Here is a 20,593-nt window from a genome sequence, read left to right as displayed (position 1 = left end):
GAACGCTTGCCAGTAACTAACGCTGATATAGAGAAGGAGACCCGAAATGACCCGACACTGTCTCGGGTATATGACTTGACGGTGAAGGGATGGCCAACACATGGCGACTCACTGTTGCCAGCATTCTCATCCAGAAGAGAACAGCTGTCAGTATGCCAGGGGACCTTGATGTGTGGATCCCGAGTGGTAATTCCACCCAAGTTAAGGGAGAGAGTGCTAAATGAGCTTCACAAAGGCCATCTGGGAGGGGTGAAAATGAAAAGCCTTGCTAGGGCTTATGTGTGGTGGCCAGGGATCGATCAGCAAATTGAGGACCCGACAAAGAGCTGTTCAGGATGCCAGAAGGTCCAAAATGCACCACCACATGCCCCTCTACAGCCATGGGAGTGGCCCTCATCTCCATGGCAACGGGTGCATATTGATTTTGCTGGTCCATTCATGGACTCAATGTTTTTAATAGCCGTGGATGCGCACTCGAAATGGCCTGAGGTCATCAAAATGTCCTCCACCACCACGGAGAAAACTATTGCAGTCCTACGGACCATATTTGCCAGGAACGGCTTGCCAGAGCAGATTTGCTCTGATAACGGACCACAGTTTCTGTCTGAAGAGTTTCGAAGATTCATGAAAAGGAATGGGGTAAGGCATTACACATCCGCCCCGTATCATTCAGCCACAAATGGATTGGCTGAGAGGTTCGTACAAACCTTTAAGAAAGCAGTAAGGGCCATGAGCGATGACGACATTCCACTGCAGCATAAGGTGGACAATTTCCTGTTAGCCTACAGAAATGCGACACATGCAGTCACCAACCAGACCCCGGCCATGATGTTCTTTAACCGAAGGTTGAGATCTCGTCTGGATTTGCTCAGACCAAATGTACGAAGAGATGTTGAGAATAAGCAATTCCAGCACATCAATGAGAAGCCGACAAGGAGCTTCAATGTAGGGCAACCAGTCTTGGCCCGCGACTACCGAACAGAGAAATGGCAACCAGGAACGATATGCACACGGCAGAGGCCACTAATGTACACAGTGGATGTTGGGGAGAACATTGTGAGACGCCATGTCGACCAGATCCTAGAGTCACAGGAATGAGTCAACCCCATGTCTCGCGTACCTGGTGATGAACCCGACATACAGGTAGCATCTACCCCAGAAACAGTAGCATCGGAAGCTGATGAACCAACCGACGACAGGGGGCCAGAATTGCCTCCGCACCAAGAGCAAGACACTCGGGAAAGGCGCTATCCAGAAAGGATCAGGAGGCCTCCCCAAAGACTGAATTTATAAATGGACTATTTTCAGTTAATGTGCATGTTAAAAGTGTTAATTGTTAAATGAATGTTATGGTACTGTCAATCTAAAAGGGGAGGAATTGTAGTGTATGTACCTTTAAGGGGAGAACTACTTTTTACAGCTCCTGTATACTGTAGTACCGGCAGTGACCACACCTGTATATAAACCCTGAGTAGGGATCTGTATGTTTCGTTTTAGAGTAACTCTCATCCAGTAAACACCTGTTGATTGTTCCCTGCAGTCTCGTGTCTAGTTATTGAAGGACAAACAACATCAAAATACACGGATCTAACAGTTGGGAACCTGTGCAGTGAGACAGAGGAAAGGGGTGTAAATCAAACAGGGCTACAGTAAATAATAATTCTAAAAGGACTAAGAGTGTTAAAAAAACAAGCCTGAAGGCTTTGGGCAGGATTTTCATTGTGCCGTGGAATCGGGCTTGGAGGCGTGTGGGGGGTTAAAATCCCAAAATCGGGGGTCCTGACACCAACCCGCCTCCATGCCAGTTTCAAAGGAGGCGGGGAGGGATTAGTGCCAATTAACTGGTAGTTAACAGGCAGTTTTTTAGCCTAATCCCTATTTTGAAGGTTGAAGTGTGGGATTCCCGACGGCTCCAAACCACGTCAAGTTAGAGGAGTCGGGCCGTCGGGTTGAAGGGCTTGGAGGGGTCGAGATGTCGGTGTTCAGGTGAGTGATGTGTGCATGAGTGCAAAGGTAAGTGTGTTTGGTGTGTCTAAAGTGATTAAAGAAGTGTAAATTACCTTTTCTTACCTTTACAGCCTTCCTTCCTTTAGGTCCTGGGAGTCCGTCATCTCACCGGCACAGAAAGCAGAATGGCTGCGAACTGTCAAAAGTGACAGCCTGCAGCTTTCTGTGCAGGAGAGATTTCTAACTGAGTCTGTGGAGAAGGACTCAGGTTAGAAGTAAGACTGTCAGTGTTTGACAGCTTCAAACAGCTGTGTAACACTGATATTTCATGTCAAAATCTCTTGACAGATGTATTTTCAGTCTGTGACGTCACCTGTTGCCGGGTGGCCCTTAATTGGCCTGCTGAGCCCGCTGGGCGGGCTCAACAAGGTCAATCAAGTTAAAATCGCGTGGATTGGCCGCATCTCGATGGAGGCGGGACTACAACCCCGAAAGTTGTAGTCCCGCCTCCAACCCGACTCCTCAATGAAAATCCAGCCCTTTGTGTCTTAATGCGAGGAGTATTCGTAATAAGGTGGATGAATTAGCTGCGCAAATAGATGTAAACGGATATGATGTAATTGGAATTACGGAGGCATGGCTCCAGGGTGACTAAGGCTAGGAATTCAACATCCAGGGTTATTAAATATTCAGGAAGGACAGGCAAAAAGGAAAAGGAGGTGGGGTAGCATTGCTGGTTAAAGAGGAGATTAACACAATAGTAAGGAAGGATATTAGCTCTGATGATGTGGAATCTGTATGGGTAGAGCTAAGAAATACCATGGGGCAGAAAACGTTAGTGGGAGTTGTATACAGACCCCCAAACAATAATGCTGAGGTTGGGGATGGCATTAAACGGGAAATTAGAGACGCGTACAATAAGGGCGCAGCAGTTATCATGGGTGACTTTAATCTACATATAGATTGGGCTAACCAAATTAGTAACATACTGTGGAGGAGGAATTCCTAGAGTGTATACGGGATGGTTTCCTGGACCAATATGCCGAGGAACCAAGTAGAGATCAGGCCATCTTAGACTGGGTATTATGTAATGAGAAAGGATTAATTAGCAATGTTGTTGTGCGAGGCCCCTTGGGGAAGAGAGATCATAATATGATAGAATTCTTCATTAAGATGGAGAGTGAAGTAGTTGACTCAGAGACTAGGGTCCTGAATTTAAATAAAGGAAACTACGATGGTATGAGGCGCGAGTTGGCTAGGATGGATTGGGGAAGGTTACTTAAATGGTTGACGGTGGATAGGCAATGGCAAACATTTAAAGATTGCATGGATGAACTACAGAATTTGTTCATCCCTGTTTGGCATAAAAATAAAACAAAAAAGGTGACTCAACCGTGGCTAACAAGGGAAATTAGAGATAGCATAAGATCCAAGGAGAGGACATATAAATTGTCCAGAAAAAGCAGCAAACTTGAGGATTGGGAGCAGTTTAGGATTCAGCAAAAGAGGACAAAGGGATTAATTAAGAGGGGGGGAAATAGAATATGAGAGTAAGCTTGCAGGGAACATAAAAACTGACTGTAAAAACTTCTATAGATATGTGAAGAGAAAAAGATTGGTGAAGACAAGCGTAAGTCCCTTGCAGTCAGAATCAAGGGAATTTATAATGGGGAACAAAGAAATGGCAGACCAATTAAATACATACTTTGGTTCTGTCTTCACAAAGGAGGACACAAATAACCTTCCAGAGATGTCGGGGAACATAGGGTCTAATGAGAGGGAGGAATTGAATGAAATCAGTATTTGTAGGGAAATGGTGTTAGGGAAATTGATGGCATTGAAGGCCGATAAATCCCCAGGGCCTGATAATCTACATCGTAGGGTACTTAAGGAAGTGGCCCTAGAAATATTAGATGCATTGCTGGTCATCTTCCAAAATTCTATAGACTCTGGAATAGTTCCCATGGATTGGAGGGTAGCTAATGTAACCCCACTATTTAAAAAAGGTGGTAGAGAGAAAACAGGGAATTATAGATTAGGGAAAATGCTAGAGTCCATTATAAAAGATGTAATAGCAGAGCACTTGGAAAACAGTGACAGAATCAGACAAAGTCAGCATGGATTTACAAAAGGTAAGTCATGCTTGACTAATCTGCTGGAATTTTTTAAGGATGTAACTGGTAGAATAGATAAGGGAGAACCAGTAGATGTGGTGTATTTGGACTTTCAGAAGGCTTTCGATAAGGTCCCGCATAAGAGATTGGCATGCAAAGTTAAAGCACATGGGATTGGGGGTACTGACTTCGATAGAGAACTAGTTGGCAGACAGGAAGCAAAGAGTTGGAATAAACGGGGGAGTCAAGAACCAGGGGTCAGAGTCTAAGGATAAGGGGTAAGCCATTTAGGACAGAGATGAGGAGGAATTTCTTCACCCAGAGTGTGGTGAACCTGTGGAATTCTCTACCACAGAAGGCAGTTGAGGCCAACTTATTAAATATATTCAAGAAGGAGTTAGGGGCTCGAGGGGCCGAATAGCCTACTCCTGCTACTATCGTCTATGTTTCTATGAAAAGAGCTATTCAGCCTGATCCCACTTTCCAGCACTTGGTCTGTAGCCCTGTAGGTTACGGCACTTCAAGTACTTTTTAAATGTGATGAGGGTTTCTGCCTCTACCACCCTTTCAGGCAGTGAGTTCCAGACCCCCACCACCCTCTGGGTGAAAAAAGTTCTCCTCAACTCCCCTCTAATCCTTCTATCAATTACTTTAAATCTATGTCCGCTGGTTATTGACCTCTCTGCTGGGGGAAATAGGTCCTTCCTATCCACTCTATCTCGGCCCCTCATAATTTTATACACCTCAATTAAGCCTCCACTGTTCCAAAGAAAACAACCCCAACCTATCCAATCTTTCCTCATTTTCCAGTCCTGGCAACATCCTCGTAAATCTCCCCTGTACCCACTCTAGTGCAATCACATCCAGCGCAAATCGAAGGTCGGTGATATTTTGCGCTGGTTTAACAAACATCGCGATGGAACTGGGCCCCACCAACAACTGGCCATGGCCCCAGATCGAATTAAGCGCCATGGCGAGTGTCCGCTAATTGCATCCGTTTGCAGGCCTTCGATGAGGCTCCTAAAATTAAACCTGTTTTTAGGCGCAGGGGCACGAATAGGCACCTTTTAAATATTTTTTTTAATTTACTAAGAAACTGACTACTGTACACCAACGTAACTAGTAAATGGTTCCGTAGAGCTTTTTAAAGTCAGTTTCGGTGATTTAAAATTGGACTCGTGGGGGAATAAACCCATTTTCAGCTGGATTAATCTAACTGTACCAGGTTACCACCAATCTGCCCGTTCATTTTTTTTTTTAGGTGCGCGGCCCATTCAAAACACCGTGCATGTGCAGCTTTTCCTATTTAAAAGCTGCGCGGGGGCTGCAGAACACCGTGCGGTCGCGCAGCTTAAAGGGAGCATTGGTTCCCACTCTGAAATATACCGAGGAATTTTTTTTTACTGCAAATTTAACAAAAAAAATACATTCTAAAACGCAGCCCGATTGGTGCGCTGGTGCACGGAACATTTTACATTTGTCAATATGCAGATGAGTTTGAGTGGAAACATGAGCAATAAAACCCCGTCGCAAAAGACAAGCCCAACGCGCACCCAGCTCGGCGATTACGCCCAGAGCGGAAACTCTGAGCCAAAGTTTTTAAACCTTTTTGAAGTTCACGCTGCTGCAGAATTGAAACCATGTGTAGCCAACTCCTGAGACAGACTCACACCACGCGCCTTGATCTGCGCGACTTCACACACTTGTGCAACCTGGAATGTAAACTATATTGCTTGAAGTGATTTATTTGTTTGAAGCTCGGAATGATGACTCTTATAAGTGGTGGGTAGTTTGTGGTTAGGAGAGTAATAGGAGGAATATCTCTTGAGGGTTGCTGCTCAATAGTGTGATCATCCTCATAACTGGCAGATTTGCAACATTACGCAACTGGCTTGGACAAATTCTATTTACTACACTTGCATTTTTTTAGACCAAGGAAATCAGTTGAAGTTGCTTTGCCATGTGTATCACCTCTTTATTTTCTTTCTTCACATCCAATTTATGAAACAAATGACTTTGTGTCGAACTTGATGGATTTCCATTCCTTCCCAATCCACTCGCCTCTGAGTCAGAAGGTTGTGGGTTCAAGTCCCACTGCAGGGACCTGAGCACATAAAGCTAGGCTGACACTCCCAGTGCAGTGCTGAGGGAGCGCTGCACTGTTGGAGGTGCCATCTTTCGGATGAGATGTTAAACCCAGGCCCTGTCTGCTCTCTCAGGTGGACATAAAAGATCCCATGGCACTATTTCGAAGAAGAGCAGGGGGAGTTATCCCCGGTGTCCTGGCCAATATTTATCCCTCAACTAACATAACAAAAGCAGATTATCTGGTCATTATCTCATTGCTGTTTGTGGGGGCTTGCTGTGCGCAAATTGGCTGCCACGTTTCCCACATTACAACAGTGACTACACTTCAAATAGTACTTCATTGGCTGTAAAGTGCTTTCTCCAGTGGTCGTGAAAGGCGCTATAGAAATGCAAGTCTTTCTTCCTCTTTCTTTCTTTATTCCAATCCTGCACCTTCAACTGGAGCTGTGTTGAGGGAGGGTGGGTGGTAAATATTGGCCTGGAAGCGAAGCTGCTGCTGATATTATCTCTTCTGTCTTTTTGCCCCAGGACGGTGGCTGTTATGGAGACCTGTTCTGCAAGGCCTTAAAAACGTACAACATGCTTTGCTTTGGAATTTACCGATTGAGAGATGCACATCTACGCGCACAGAACCAATGTACTAAGCGGTAAGTGCCACATTTCCCTAGTTGTTATTTCTAATGCTCGTGTCCCTTTAACTTTCACTAACATTTTGCTATGTTAGCCATAATATTACTGATGCAAAAACGAATGTAAAAGCACAGCCCATCTGTAGGCCTTTGCTGTCAGAAAAAGAGTTTGCTGAAAGAATTAGATAAGTTGAACAACACCAGTTTTAAGGGGGAATAGGCACAAATGCAGTGCTGGCAGTATGTCATTCACTGTAGACTGGGAGCACTTGAGATGAGAGTTTTAGCTGTGGTATTTATTTGTTGCTGTCTTGCAGCAGAGCTGGATTAAGTCAAATTGACTTGTTTACGACAAGATGCTGTGACAGACGCCATGAACACAGACAATGGCATCCCAGGGTACAACAACACCATTTGATGCCTTGCACATAATTTAACATTAAAACACAGCCAAGAAATCAATCCAAATCAGCTGATCATTCCAGCCCAAAACAATGGCAATAAACACACTTATCAATCAAAATGTTTTTTCATCATGTCATGTGTCCCCACATTTCTGAAGTTCAGAACATTTATTTCTTTTTCACCAAAACTTTCTTATCTTGAGAGTAAAATATAGATATGTAAAGCATGAACACAACAGATGGCAAAAAGAACGACTTGCATTTGTGACAAAGCAAACAACACTGGACAACTCGTGTCCTTTCTGACTTTCTCTACTTCCTCACTTGGCACAGTGTAGGGACTGGAGCTACTTTCCAGTGGACACTTCCTCAGTTAATGTAATGTTTAAGCTCACATCGCGCAAAATTGTTACGTTTGACTAACTTGTCTAAGGTAGATATTAGAGTAAATACAGCAACCAGCCCATGATCACGTAATGCGTGAAGTCCTGCCTTGTGCTCAGTCGTGTTAATTTTGGCAACGAAACCATTTCACTGAATGGTACACTTGCCTGAAGGAATTGTCGTGTTCTAAATCTATTAAGCGACATTGACTATGCATGAAATGCGCCCATGCTTGTTCTCAATGGTAGTTCAGAATGAGCACAGAAGAGGTGAATACTTCAATTCCCAGATAGATCCGGTTTCTCAGAAGCAAAAGACGCCTTAGACGGTATCGATTGTCTGAAACTGGCAGTATCTTGAACTCCGGGGTCAGAGGAAACAGCGGAGGTCTACACAAGCCTGATTTTACTGATTCTGGCTCGGATAGTTGGTCAAAAGATAAGGACTCTGCTCTCCAGAACCAGCAGTCTAATCAAAATTGTATTTTCTAATTGCTTGAAAGTGAAACTGCTGGTGTACAGGCCTGTTGTGGAGCCTGTCACAACAGGCCTTCCTTGTTGGGCCCAGGCTTTCCTCATCAGGCCCAATTATTGGGACAGCATGGGTGTAGGTGCTGTCAAAGACTGCCTTTGTCTTCTGTTGAAACGAGATCGCTAATTATACAGTAATAATGAATTTGGTCCATTTAAGGGAGCCTATTGAAGCAATAACGAATAAGAATACCAGAGATCGTTCATGCTTGTTTTAATCCAAAAGCAAAACCAGTTAACAAAACAATCACTGGAGTGGTAAAAACCCACAGTCGTGGCATTGTACCCCAGCAATAGGCAGCATGAATGCCTTTAGTTTGTTTTTGCTATCACACCCCATTGTTAGATTTAAAAATACTGTAATAGTATTAGCTGCTTGTGGTGTATGTAACCTGTTCCACCTTAAGAGAACTACCTTAAGAGATGTACTACTTTCTCTTGGCTGCTGTATACTGTAATACCGGTGGTGACCACACCGGTATATAAACGTTGTGTAGTGATTTGCTGGGCAGTTCAGCCCTGACCTCCGAATAGTAAAGACCTGTTAAAGTTATTCTTGTTGTCTGTGTCCAGTGATTTATAATAAGCATAACTGGACACACAGACTCAACACTGCTGGTTATATGGGCCTGATGGCCTCGATATTTACTTGGAGTCAGGAAGAGAGTGGGGGCGGAGGGGGATTTTTGGACTGGAAACCCGGAAGTAAGGTTTTCACAGAAATCACAGAAACCCCACAGTGCAGATAGAGGCCATTTCAGCCCATCGAGCCTGCACCAACACATATCCCACCCGATCCCCGTAACCCCTACACCAACACATATCCCACTCTATCCCCATAACCCCATGTATTTAATCCCCCTAACACTAAGGGTCAATTTATCTGCCGAATTTAACGGCAGGGCGCCATTTACATTTTTTCAACAGGTTTCCAGCTCGACGGCCAGATTGACAGAGTGTGTCTGCTTCTTGAGCTGGAAGTCAGCCGGGGAGCGGATGCTGGGGAAGTTTGACATTGCGGGGGGCGGAGGGGAGGGAGTCAGACATCGCGGAGAGGGGAATCGGTCATCGCGCGCGGGTGGGACATCGCAGGGGTGGGGGGGGAATAGGAAGTCACGGGGACGTATGGAAAGCCCCGTCGCGGGTTGGACATCGCAGGGGTGGGGGGAATAGGAAGTCGCGGGGAGGTATGGAAAGCCCCATCGGGGGTGGATGTCGCTGGAGGTCCACTCGCTTGTTAGCTTTGTTGGGCCTGGGGGAAACACTCCTGCTCCTCCTGGCTCACAAGCAGTGCAATAAAGGTACTTACCCCATGGATCCGGCCCTTCTCACCTCCTTTTACCTCCCAGGCCTCCATGCATTAAAAATAAAGATGGAGTTAAACTGGTGGCGCGCAGTGTCCTTAAAAGATTTTAGTGACTGACCCGCCTCCTGATAGCGAATTGGTCGCCCGTCCCCAGACCCGCCATCATTAAACCCAGAAGTGGGCGGGTTGGAGAATTTAAATTTTTTACCTTCCCACACACCCCCAACCAACCTGTCCTTGGGGTTAAAATTCCCCATTCCGCCCCCCCTCCGCACCCCGATATGGTAAAGACACAACAAGCTGATCATCTATAACCGAAAGATAGGTGGAGGTCAGCACCAAATCCATCACCGGAGACTTGCCCCAGCATAGCTTTCACCGTTTCTGCCCAGGAGCAGTTTAAAGTAACAGAGATATCATCACCTCAGTGTTCGAACTGCTGCTTTCTGGATACATACAAGTAACGTCAATGTCATTGCAGTCTAACTAATATCATCACTCGGTGTTTAGTGCCAGAATTATTTCAGTTTACTTTGTTCTGCTGAAGCGTTGCTCAGAAACTACCTCTTAGACATATCACTCAAAAGACAAAACAGAGTTCTAGCCAAGATAATTAGATTGATCCCCATTCCCCAGTTGTTCACTTGATGATTCTCTGCGCACTCAGAAGAGGTTTGCATTTCCTGTATTTATTTGTTTTCCCACACGTGCTTGGTCGTGGGTTCAAGTTCCACTCCGGGGACTTGAGCACAAAAATCTAGACTGATGCACCCAGTGCAGTGCTGAGGGAGTGCTGCACTGTCGGAGGTGCCGTCTTTCGGATGAGACGTTAAACCGAGGCCCCATCTGCCCTCTCAGATGGACGTAAAAGATCCCATGGCACTATTTCGAAGAAAAGCCGGGGAGTTCTCCCCGGTGTCCTGGCCAATATTTATCCCTCAATCAACATCACAACAACAGATTATCTGGTCATTATCACATTGCTGTTTGTGGGAGCTTGCTGTGCACAAATTGCCTGCTACGTTTCCTGCATTACAACAGTGACTACACTTCAAAAAGTTCTTCATTGGCTGTAAAGTGCTTTGGGACATTCAGTGGTTCTGAAAGGCGCTGTAGAAATGCAAGTCTTTCTTTCTTTGTAGTTCCTCAAGCAGTGTGCACTGTGTGTCCACTCCAGTTGTTGCCATACTGTAGGGAGACAGCCGCAGTAAGACGCTGCTTACGTGGTAATGTCTGACTGAAGTTGGATTCGCACTGTTCTGAAATCTGACTCCAGCTTCACAGATAAACGATCATTCACAAGTTCCCTGGCACTTCCAAGTTATCTGCAACAGCAGTGAAGCGATGGATCATGTTCACTCTCAACTTTCCTAGGTGGCGCGTCTTGCAGAAACATTGGCGGGCAATTTTAACCTAACCCGGTAAACTGCCAGGATTGGGGGGGGTGGGGGGTGCAAAGCTGGTTTTACAGCACGCCCAATTTTACACTCCAGTGAAGCCAATGGAGAGTTACATCGGGCGGGGTGTGAACCGCCCATTCCACCCGATCCGCCTGGGCATCCCGCCTGCCGGTTAGTGTAAAATTATTGCAATTGGCATCATACACAATTAATACAGTGGGATTTCTGGGCAATGCATTTTGATGCAAATTTTGTCACCAGGTTACAGCCTTAGGCAAAAGCAATATTGAAAAAGTGGGTTTGCTAGGACTCTGCGGTCCTTACATGGATAATAATGTTCCTGTACTGGGGTAGCTTGCATGGTTCATTTGTATTTTCCCGTTCCTTTTCAGATATGTGATCGCAAATCCGCACTATGAATTTGAACTCGTCTCAACGGATGTGATCTTCAGTCTGATGCAATTTGACCACAATGCTGGCCAATCCCGTGGCAGCTTATCGCACTCGTCTCATTCCTCCCACTCTTCCAGTAAGAAAAGCTCGTCTGTGCACTCCATCCCATCTTCCACCAACCGTCCAAACCGCAACAAGACTCGGGATCCCCGGGAAAAGCAGAAGTATGTGCTTGACGAAAGAGCTTGCTATGACCATGCTAACTGATGAAAAAAAGTGTGTGAAATTTCCACCTCTGCCCATTTCCCCCAGCGCAGAGCTTCCCTTTGTCACGGACCGCGTCACGTATGTCTGCACATGTTCGTCTGTATGCATGTGTTTGTCAACAGATTTCATCGTCCATCTCCTGCAGCACAACAGCAACAATCCAGATGGATCTAAAAACCAATCATACCAAACACCAATTAACTCTCAGCAGCAACTACTGACATACCTTTATTTGAAACACTTAATTATCTAATGTTTGATAGTTTACACAGAGCACAATAATAGTAATTATTTAATGCATAGCATTAGGGTACAGAAAAGGGTAAGATTTTTATAATTATCTTAAACTGAAAATGACTTGTATCCAAACAGACAACTCCTGGCGAAAGTGACTGTTGTCCCCTCAGTAACAAGGGCAGAGCATTTTAAATTCATGACATTTTTGCCTTGTCACTGATTCAATAGCATGTTCGTATTAGCACAGACATAGTCGAAAGGGCTGTGGGACGGGGGCCGGTGGGTGATGGGCGATGAATAGAATTTACCGAGACATGCAAAGCATTATTCTTTTTGATTTGACTGTTACATTGTCAACCTTTTTTTTTCTTTCGCTCCCTGAGAATTGATGTCACTTTTTTTTTAAATTAACTTTTATATTTCCGAAGATAAAAAAGAAGTCAGTCATGTTTTACTGGGGTGGTTCAATGATGTGAATCTTAGCAGAAAGAACAAAAAAAATAAGAAAATAGTGTGTCAGGCACTTTTATACAGTAGCCATTTCATAACCACAGTTTGTATTCATGAAGACAGTTAAACGCACTTCTTTTGTGTGACTGTCATAGACACAATTGGCACATACGCTCTGTCGATCGTTCATGGATGCAGGACATTTGTTTTTTGGTGTTATGTGGGAATGTAAATTTTTTAGGAAGCATTTTCCCCCCTATTCAGTAAAGAAAGCTTTAAATATATATATATTCATAAATTTAATATACTTTCCTAAAACTATGTTTACACTATACCACTATTTCATAGCATGAGTTTGCCAGTGGGTGTGTGTTATGGTTAAGACTACTGACCAAAGTCGACTTTCACTGACACCGTCTTGTTTACAGGAGATTTTAATGTTCAGTCAGACAGTGCCAGTGAAAGTGCTGAGACCACAATGTGATAGTTTAAGAAAATTGTAAACTTACCTAGAATATTTACTTACTTTTTCTCTAAAGTGCTACAAGGATGACTAGAATGAGCCAAGGTATGACTATCAATGGTTTTGCATGATATGGCAACTGCCGTGGGTTCTTTCCATACTTGTCCTTGTGAAACTTTTGTCAATTGAAATTTTAGTAAAAAGACTTTTTTTTAAACAAATCCAATAATTTGTGTTTGTTTATTTATGCTTTCTGGCCGAAATGAGCTGTCTGCTGCTGTCGCTTTGTCCATCACCGATGTGACCGTGTGTATCCATCATTCTCCTGCTCCTTTGCATGTGGCATCTTGCTGCTCATGTGATTGCCTTGTGACCGATCGGAATCTGTTACCATATGCAGATTCTATCATTCAGCTCATTGTCCTGTCTGAGAGCAACAGGATCATTTGATTTTATGTTGGTATTAGCTGAGCTATTAATCATCCTGTTCACACAATGGTTTGGCTAACATCTATTCTCATTCTTTCTTGAAAATTCAGTTTGCTAAAAGTGATGTTTTCGTGATTCAGCCATTCTGTGTCGTGTATCTGTCCCTCAACACGTTTCTACATAATTTGTCAAGGAGGAGTGTCAGTGCGGGATACATAACAATAAGCGGCAATGTAAGGATAAAAGCATCACAGTGCAGCTCTGAGCTGGGCAACGGTTCTGTATTATCAGGCCCACGCCACCAATGATGCTTTATTCCCTACATTATGTCACACGTTCTCTTCACGACCACTCCCATGTTTTGTGTATGTGCGTGCATATTTTTTTGCTTTCCGTGTTTTAAGTCCCAGTTGCAGTGACATCCCATGTTACTGTATACCTTGCAGATGTGAGATAAACGTAAGAAAGCTTTACGATACACGTGCTCTAATCGACCGACTCAATCCCGTCCCTCCCCCAACCAAAAGTTGCAGCTGCTAAATGAGAAACAGGCATTGTTGTGTGAATTTTATTTTTGGGGCATTTTTAACTTAAATATATGCAAAATTGATGATTGTATGTTTAAGGTGGATCCACAAAGTGAAATCTTATTCCTGTGTAACTCCATTTGCAGCTTATGGGATAGCAAGTGACCTTTAAGATGTGAAGCTCAATAATGTTTTTTTTTAAATATAGAAATACTACTTTGTTAAACTTGATCTGGAGCCACCCAGCGACCAAATAAAGTGCAGCCAGTTAGTGACTGGGGCCATTTCTGAAGTTGGGTAGCTGTGGTTTGGCTCCCAGACCAGTTTGAATGGCTCGTTCCTCATTGACTTGAATGGAGTCAGTTGGCAACACCCATAACCTGTGGCTCTGGATGAAAGGCAATGCAAAATTGCAGGTCTCCCTGCGATGACAAAATCACTGTTGCTTCAGCACTGGTAATAGATATATTTATTCATGACTTTTTGGGTAGACATTGGTGGAATAGTATGAGCAGAAAATATTCCACCATCACTCTCGACTTTACTTCTTCAATTGGAAAAAACCTTTAATAATCTGGGATCCAAGTACTGATATTAAAGAAAAAATTGTGGCTTTTAAATCACAAAGACCACCTACTTTAACCTCGGTTGCATCACATGTCTCCGCCCATGCCCCAGCCCATCTGCTGCTGAAGCTTTCAGCCATGCCTTTGTCACCTCCAGACTTGACTATTCCAATGCTCCCACCCGCCACACTCCATAAACTCCAGCTGATCCAAAACTCTGCCCTGTATTCTATCCTCCACCAAGGACGGCAGCACGGTGGCATAGTGGTTAGCACTGTTGCCTCACAGCGCCAGGGACCCGGGTTCAAATCTGGCCTCGGGTGACTGTCTGTGTGGAGTTTGCACATTCTCCCTGTGTTTGCGTGGGTTTCCTCCCACAGTCCAAAGATGTGCGGGTTAGGTTGATTGGCCATGATAAAAAAAAAAAAAATTTTAATTGGCCCTTAGTGTTAGGGGGATTAAATACGTGGGGTTACGGGGATAGGGCTTGGTTGGGATGGCTGTCGGTGTAGGGACCGGGTGCTAGGGTTTGGATGATCAGCCATGATCTCGTTGAATGGCGGAGCGGGCTCGAAGGGCCGAATTCCTGCTCCTATCTTCTATGTTTCTATGTTAAGTCCTGCTCACCCATCGCTCCTGACCTTGTTGACCGACATTGACTCCCGGCTCCCCCATCGCTCCAATTTAAAACGTTCATCCTGGTGTTTAAATCCCTTCATGGCCTCACCCCTGCCTTGCTCTGTAAGCCTGCTGAGCCCCAATAGCTCCCTCCAGAACTCCCCCGGTTCCTCGGACTCTGGTCTTTTGTACAACCCCCGCCCCACCTCATCCCACCATTAGCAGCTGTGCCTTGAGCCATCTAGGCGCCACTCTCTGGAATTATCTCCCTAAAGCCCTCTGCCTCTTTCGTTCCCTCCTCCTTAAAATCCACCCCTTCCACCAAGCTTTTGGTCAACCTCCTAATATCTCCTTCTAAAGCTCGGCACCATTCTCATCTGATTACACCTCCATGGAGCGCCTTGGGATATTTTCCTACATTAAAGGTGCTATATAAATGCAAGTTGTTAAATACTGAAATCGTCTATTTATGTGGAGATGTTGTTTAATCTAGTGACTGCTGAGTAAACCAGCATCAGCAGAACACCATGAGATTGAGAGTAACAGTTTACCCTAAAATATTTATAAAAAGTACCTAGCCTGATTCTGGTAAAAGTCACTGGTTACCGCCGAGATAATTAATAGGACTGGCCTTGTTTACATTCCAGCACAGTAGGGCAGCTTTGGGCATTAATAACAGTGCAGTGACTGACAGACAAACATGGGGCGCAGCTGACATCTTGTTAGTGTTCGGGTTGCCAGGCAAAATCCAGGCCTGCCAGGGGACTGAGAGCGAGGCTATATTGGAAAGCCCAGAAAGCTTGTTCAGTGCTGGGTCTCCAAAACTGAGACTTGGACAAAAGCCCCTCCTCTACGGAGGCAGAGTTCTAATGTTGGTATAACTCCAGAGCATAATTTAGACATTTATTTCATCAGTTGTCGGTCCACAGTAGATTAGGGCAAGAAATCTGTGAACTGGGCTGAAATCTTTCCAGCAAATCTGTGTTTAGTTGAATGAATTTCTGCACTTTGTACAAATGCTGATGTAGTTTTAGCAGGGTTGTTAAACTTGATCTGAGCGTCCCCATTTCCTGTCAAAAATGGCACATTGTCACTGTTATACTGCTTCCCCCACCCCGCACCAGTCCTTCCTTCCTTCCTCTCCTGAAGGTGCTGACTCCTTGCTGGACTACATACAATTCCATGGGCATCAGTCACATTCTGGTGGCCAACTGGCTATTATCAATATTTAGGCCTTATCAATATGTGAATGTCAGCAGGTTATTCTACCCGTGTCAGTTCTGGCTCAGTGGGTAGCACTCTTGCCACTGAGTCAGAAGGTTGTGGGTTCAAGTCCCACTCCAAAGAGACTTGAGCACAAAAATCTTGGCTGACACTCACAGTGCAGTACTGAGGGAGTGCTGCTCTGTCGGAGGTGCCGTCTTTCGCATGAGACGTTAAACTGAGGACCTGTCAGCTCACTCAGATAGATGCGAAAGATCCCATGGCACTCTTTTGAGGAACAGGGGTGTTCTCCCTGCTATCCTGGCCAATATTTATCCCTCAATCAACATCACTAAAAACAAAACAGATTATCTGGTCATTATCACATTGCTGTTTGTGGGACCTTGCTGTGCACAAATTGACTGCCGCGTTTCCTACATTACAACAGTGACTACACTTCTAAAAGTACTTCATTGGCTGGAAAGCACTTTGGGACGTCCTGAGGTCATGAAAGGTGCCATATAAATGCAAGTCTTCCTTTCTTTTCTACTACCTGATGAACCAGCCATACAGACCACCAGCAGGGGTCAGGGAATCCTAATGGCTTTCCTCTCCCTTGTCCAAAGCTGCTGTGGGGAATTGTAGCAGTCCGACTGCCACTCCCGCTGAGCTCAGTTAACACAGCTCCTGGGATGGTCTTGCTCTGCCACACACTGAGCCAGTAGGAGAGCACGGTTTATATTATCAATACTGTTGAGGACCAAATAGGACAGTCGGTTCCACGCGAACATTAAAAACAAAGCTTGAAACGTTCCCGGGCAGTTACAGCGCGACTGATACAGAGCATAAACTGCTGAGAGTTTTTCCAGCATTTTCTGTTGTTATTTCAGATTTCCAGCATCTGCAGTATTTTGCTATCGTACAAGTGTTTGGTTCACTGCCACACCTCTTCTAGGAATGCCTACCTTGAAGAAGTTCTGCTCTTCTCTTCGACGGGATCTCCGTTTGGCTCTTCACCACTCGGACCTCACCGTCCTCGGCCTCTTGCATTGTTCCACGGAAGCTCACCGTAAACTCGAGGAACAGCACCTCATCTTCCGATTAGGCACTTTACAGCCTTCCGGACTCAATATCAAGTTCAACAATTTCAGATCATAACCTCGGCCCCTATTATATTTTTACTTATATTTTTTATCCACACCTTTGTTTTGGCCTTCCCCCCACCCCCTTTCCTTTTTTTCTCTCTCCCACATGGCAGCTGTCTCCCATTCTGCCAACGCATTTCACACCTAATCTAGAGCTGTCTTTTCACAGAATCACAGAAACCCCACAGTGCAGATAGAGGCCATTTCAGCCCATCGAGCCTGCACCGACACATATCCCACCCTATCCCCGTAACCCCATGTATTTAATCCCCCTAACACTAAGGGTCAATTTATCATAGCCAATCAACCTAACCCGCACATCTTTTGGACTGTGGGAGGAAACCGGAGCACCCGGAGAAAACCCACGCAAACACAGGGAGAATGTGCAAACTCCACACAGACAGTCACCCGAGGCCAGATTCGAACCCAGGTCCCTGGCGCTGTGAGGCAACAGTGCTAACCACTATGCCACCGTGCTGCCCCACTTTTTGTCTCCACTAGTCCTACAGGTAGACTATCCTTTATCCGAACTTCCGAAAACCTCTAAAAACCGAAAGTTTTTTCGTTCAGTGTAAGTCGTGCGTACGACATGACCAGAGTGGCGCACGACTTACGCTGAGCAGGGCAGAGGGTCACAGAGTTCCCTCCTGGGTAGGAGATTGCAGGCCGAGCCGAGCAGTGTGAAGGAGGTACCGGGAGAGTGAACCCAACAATATAGCAGCCCGTCCGATAGCTGCAGCGGTCCGTCTGATATTCTTTTCTCCCCCCGACCCGAACCGAACCGCGGCCCATCCGATATTCTTTTCTCCCCGCCCCCACCCCCCGACCCGAACCGCGGCCCGTCCGATATTCTTTTCTCCCCCGCCCCCTGACCCGAACCGCGGCCCGTCCGATATTCTTTTCTACCCCCACCACCCCCCCCACCCGACCCCCGACCTGATTTGCGGGCCAGCTTAGTAGGAGTCAGCCGATATCCAGCTTTCCAGAGAAGCAGGAAGGGGAATGAGACACGGAACAGTCGCAAGAGGTAGCCTGAACTTTTAAAATTTATATTAAATACAAATTTCCCAGTCTTATAATAATACCTTCTGAAATCCGAAAAATTCCGAAAACCGAAACTCAGCTGGTCCCAAGGCTTTCGGATAAGGGATAGTGTACCTGTATCACCATCTCGTCTCGTTTTGAATACCTCTTAATGTCTCTTCTCTTTAGTTCTCTCCCAGCCCGGCCTTTTAATCTATTTCATTTCCTGTGCCTCTTTAGTCTTGACAAAGGGTTCACCTGAAATGTTGACTCTATTTTCTATCCACGGATGTTGCCTGGCCTGCTGAGTTTTTCCAGCATTTTCTGTTGTTATTTTGGATTTCCAGCATCTGCAGTATTTTGCTATCATAAACTGCTGAGACATGGGCTCACACCACTTACTCCGTGGATGTACCATCAGATCAGCAACTTCTCTCCTTAGTTTTCTGCCTTTTTGTTCCTCTGTGCAATGTGCAAACCACGTCATGTTGACTCAAACACTGTAGTATAGCAAAGGTTTTCCTGGTTCGAGCAGAATTCTATTAATAGTCCATGGGCTTCCATTACCTCAAATGGGTAACATTCTTTTTGTGTCCACAACAACTACATTTGACAGTGGTGTTACGAATAGATTGACTTCAGGGACAGCATTAATCCTGAGGCACGATAGACGACAAACAACAGCAAGGTACACATGGGAATGCTGATTTAATACTGACTTTTACTCTTTTGTATCATTGCTTGTCTTAGGAATCAGAATCGGTTACAATTCTCTCTTTGGTATGGAAATTAGTTTGATACTTGTGGCACTAGCCATTGTGTGGTGACCCTTACTCTGGAGACCTGAACTGAGATTCAACCCAGGGAGGTCTCTTCTCGGCAAATATTCATCTAGGGTCAGCAGTGAATTGGCTCAGGCCATCTCCACCTTGGTTCCAGTTGACTCGAGTCCTCAGCCTGCTCACCACCCCCTTCCCCACCCCAAAAAGAAATCTGCCAACGTTTGCAATTTTTACAGTTATGAGATTAAAGTGTGAGTAGGAGGAATAGGATCTCGGTTGCCCGGTCAGGGTGACACGGAGCAGGTAGCTGCATTCTCAGATCACTACACAGAAACTCAGAATGGCCTCTTGCCTCGGACACTGACCTGGGAACACTTCATGCATTCAGTAGTATCACAGCAGGGTAATAACTCCGTCCTTGTCCAACATCAGGATAAGTATAGGAATAGGAAGATAGAACAGATGAATGCGTGGCTAAAGGGATGGTGCAGGGGGGGGAGGGCTTTAGTTTCCTGGATCACTGGGTCTGCTTCTGGGAAAGGTGGGACTTGTACAAGCCGGACGGTTTACACCTGAACCAGAGGGGAACCAATATCCTTGCGGGGAGGTTTGCTAGCACTGCTGGGGAGGGTTTAAACTAACTTGGCAGGGGGTTGGGGTACAGAGTGGAGCTATAGTAGGGGGTGATTTACAGCCAAATACAGAGGGAAAAACAAGTCAGCTGGGAAGGCAGACCAAATATGTGAAGGCAGAAGAGAATATGGCAGGGCTGGAAGGCATTTATTTTAATGCAAGGAGTCTTGCAAATAAGGTGGATGAACTGAAGTTGTTGTTGAACACATGGGAGTACGATATTGTTGCTATCACGGAGACATGGTTGAGGGAGGGTCAGGACTGGCAGCTCAATATTCCGGGGTATAGAATCTTCAGGCGAGACAGAGGGGGGTGTAAAAGGGGAGGGGGTGTTGCAATATTAATTAAGGAGTCAATTACTGCTGTAAGGAGGGATGATATATTAGCGGGTTCCTCTAATGAGGCCATATGGGTAGAACTTAAAAACAAAAAGGGGGCAAGCACTTTGCTGGGAGTGTACTATAGGCCCCCAAACAGTCAGGGGGAGATAGAGGAACAGATATGTAGGCAAATCTCAGAAAAGTGCGAAAATAATAGGGTAATAATAGTGGGGGATTTCAACTTCCCCAATATAAATTGGGACAGTCAGAGTGTGAAAGGCTTAGAGGGTGCAGAATTCTTAAAGTGCATCCAGGAGAGCTTTTTGAGCCAACATGTAGAAAGTCCTACAAGAGAGGGGGCGGTACTGGACCTAATTCTGGGGAATGTAGCCAGGTAAGTGGTGGAAGTGTCAGTAGGAGAGCATTTTGGCGACAGTGACCATAATTCGGTGAGATTTAAGGTGGTCATGGAAAAAGACAAAGACGGCCCGGAAATAAGGGTTCTAAATTGGGGGAAGGCCGATTTTAATATGATAAGGCAGGATCTGGCCAAAGTGGACTGGGAGCAGCTGCTTATAGGAAAATCCACATCAAAACAGTGGGAGACTTTCAGAAGGGAAATAGAGAGAGTACAACGCCAACATGTTCCTGTAAAGGTCAAGGGTGGGACCAACAAGCAAAGGGAACCTTGGATGACAAGGGATATACAAAAATGCATTAGAAATAAAAGGGGGG

At 45.3% G+C, this 20,593-nt stretch overlaps 1 protein-coding gene across 16 annotated transcripts in view; it reads left to right on the top strand.

The window, feature by feature from the left end:
- The window catches only part of kcnma1a (potassium large conductance calcium-activated channel, subfamily M, alpha member 1a), a 1,094,159-nt gene that overhangs the window by 1,048,850 nt on the left and 24,716 nt on the right, over positions 1-20,593 (top strand). For 11 of the 16 annotated variants that reach the window (XM_085970490.1, XM_085970491.1, XM_085970492.1 and 8 more), the window contains 3 exons: positions 6,678-6,796; positions 11,195-11,419; positions 12,689-12,717. The exons of 1 other annotated variant lie outside the window; for it this stretch is intronic. In XM_085970490.1, the coding sequence (XP_085826616.1) occupies positions 6,678-6,796; positions 11,195-11,419; positions 12,689-12,717 (373 nt within the window). Of the gene's footprint in view, positions 1-6,677; positions 6,797-11,194; positions 12,718-20,593 lie in introns of those variants that run through there. 4 more of the 16 variants (XM_085970500.1, XM_085970501.1, XM_085970502.1 and 1 more) reach the window with 2 other exon arrangements.

This window comes from Somniosus microcephalus, chromosome 29 (assembly GCF_052327205.1).
Source record: "Somniosus microcephalus isolate GS21.2 chromosome 29, FLI_Smic_1.0, whole genome shotgun sequence".
NCBI lineage: Eukaryota > Metazoa > Chordata > Chondrichthyes > Squaliformes > Somniosidae > Somniosus > Somniosus microcephalus.
Note: the sequence above shows the minus strand (reverse complement) of the source record. Positions and strands in the feature narration are given on the sequence as shown.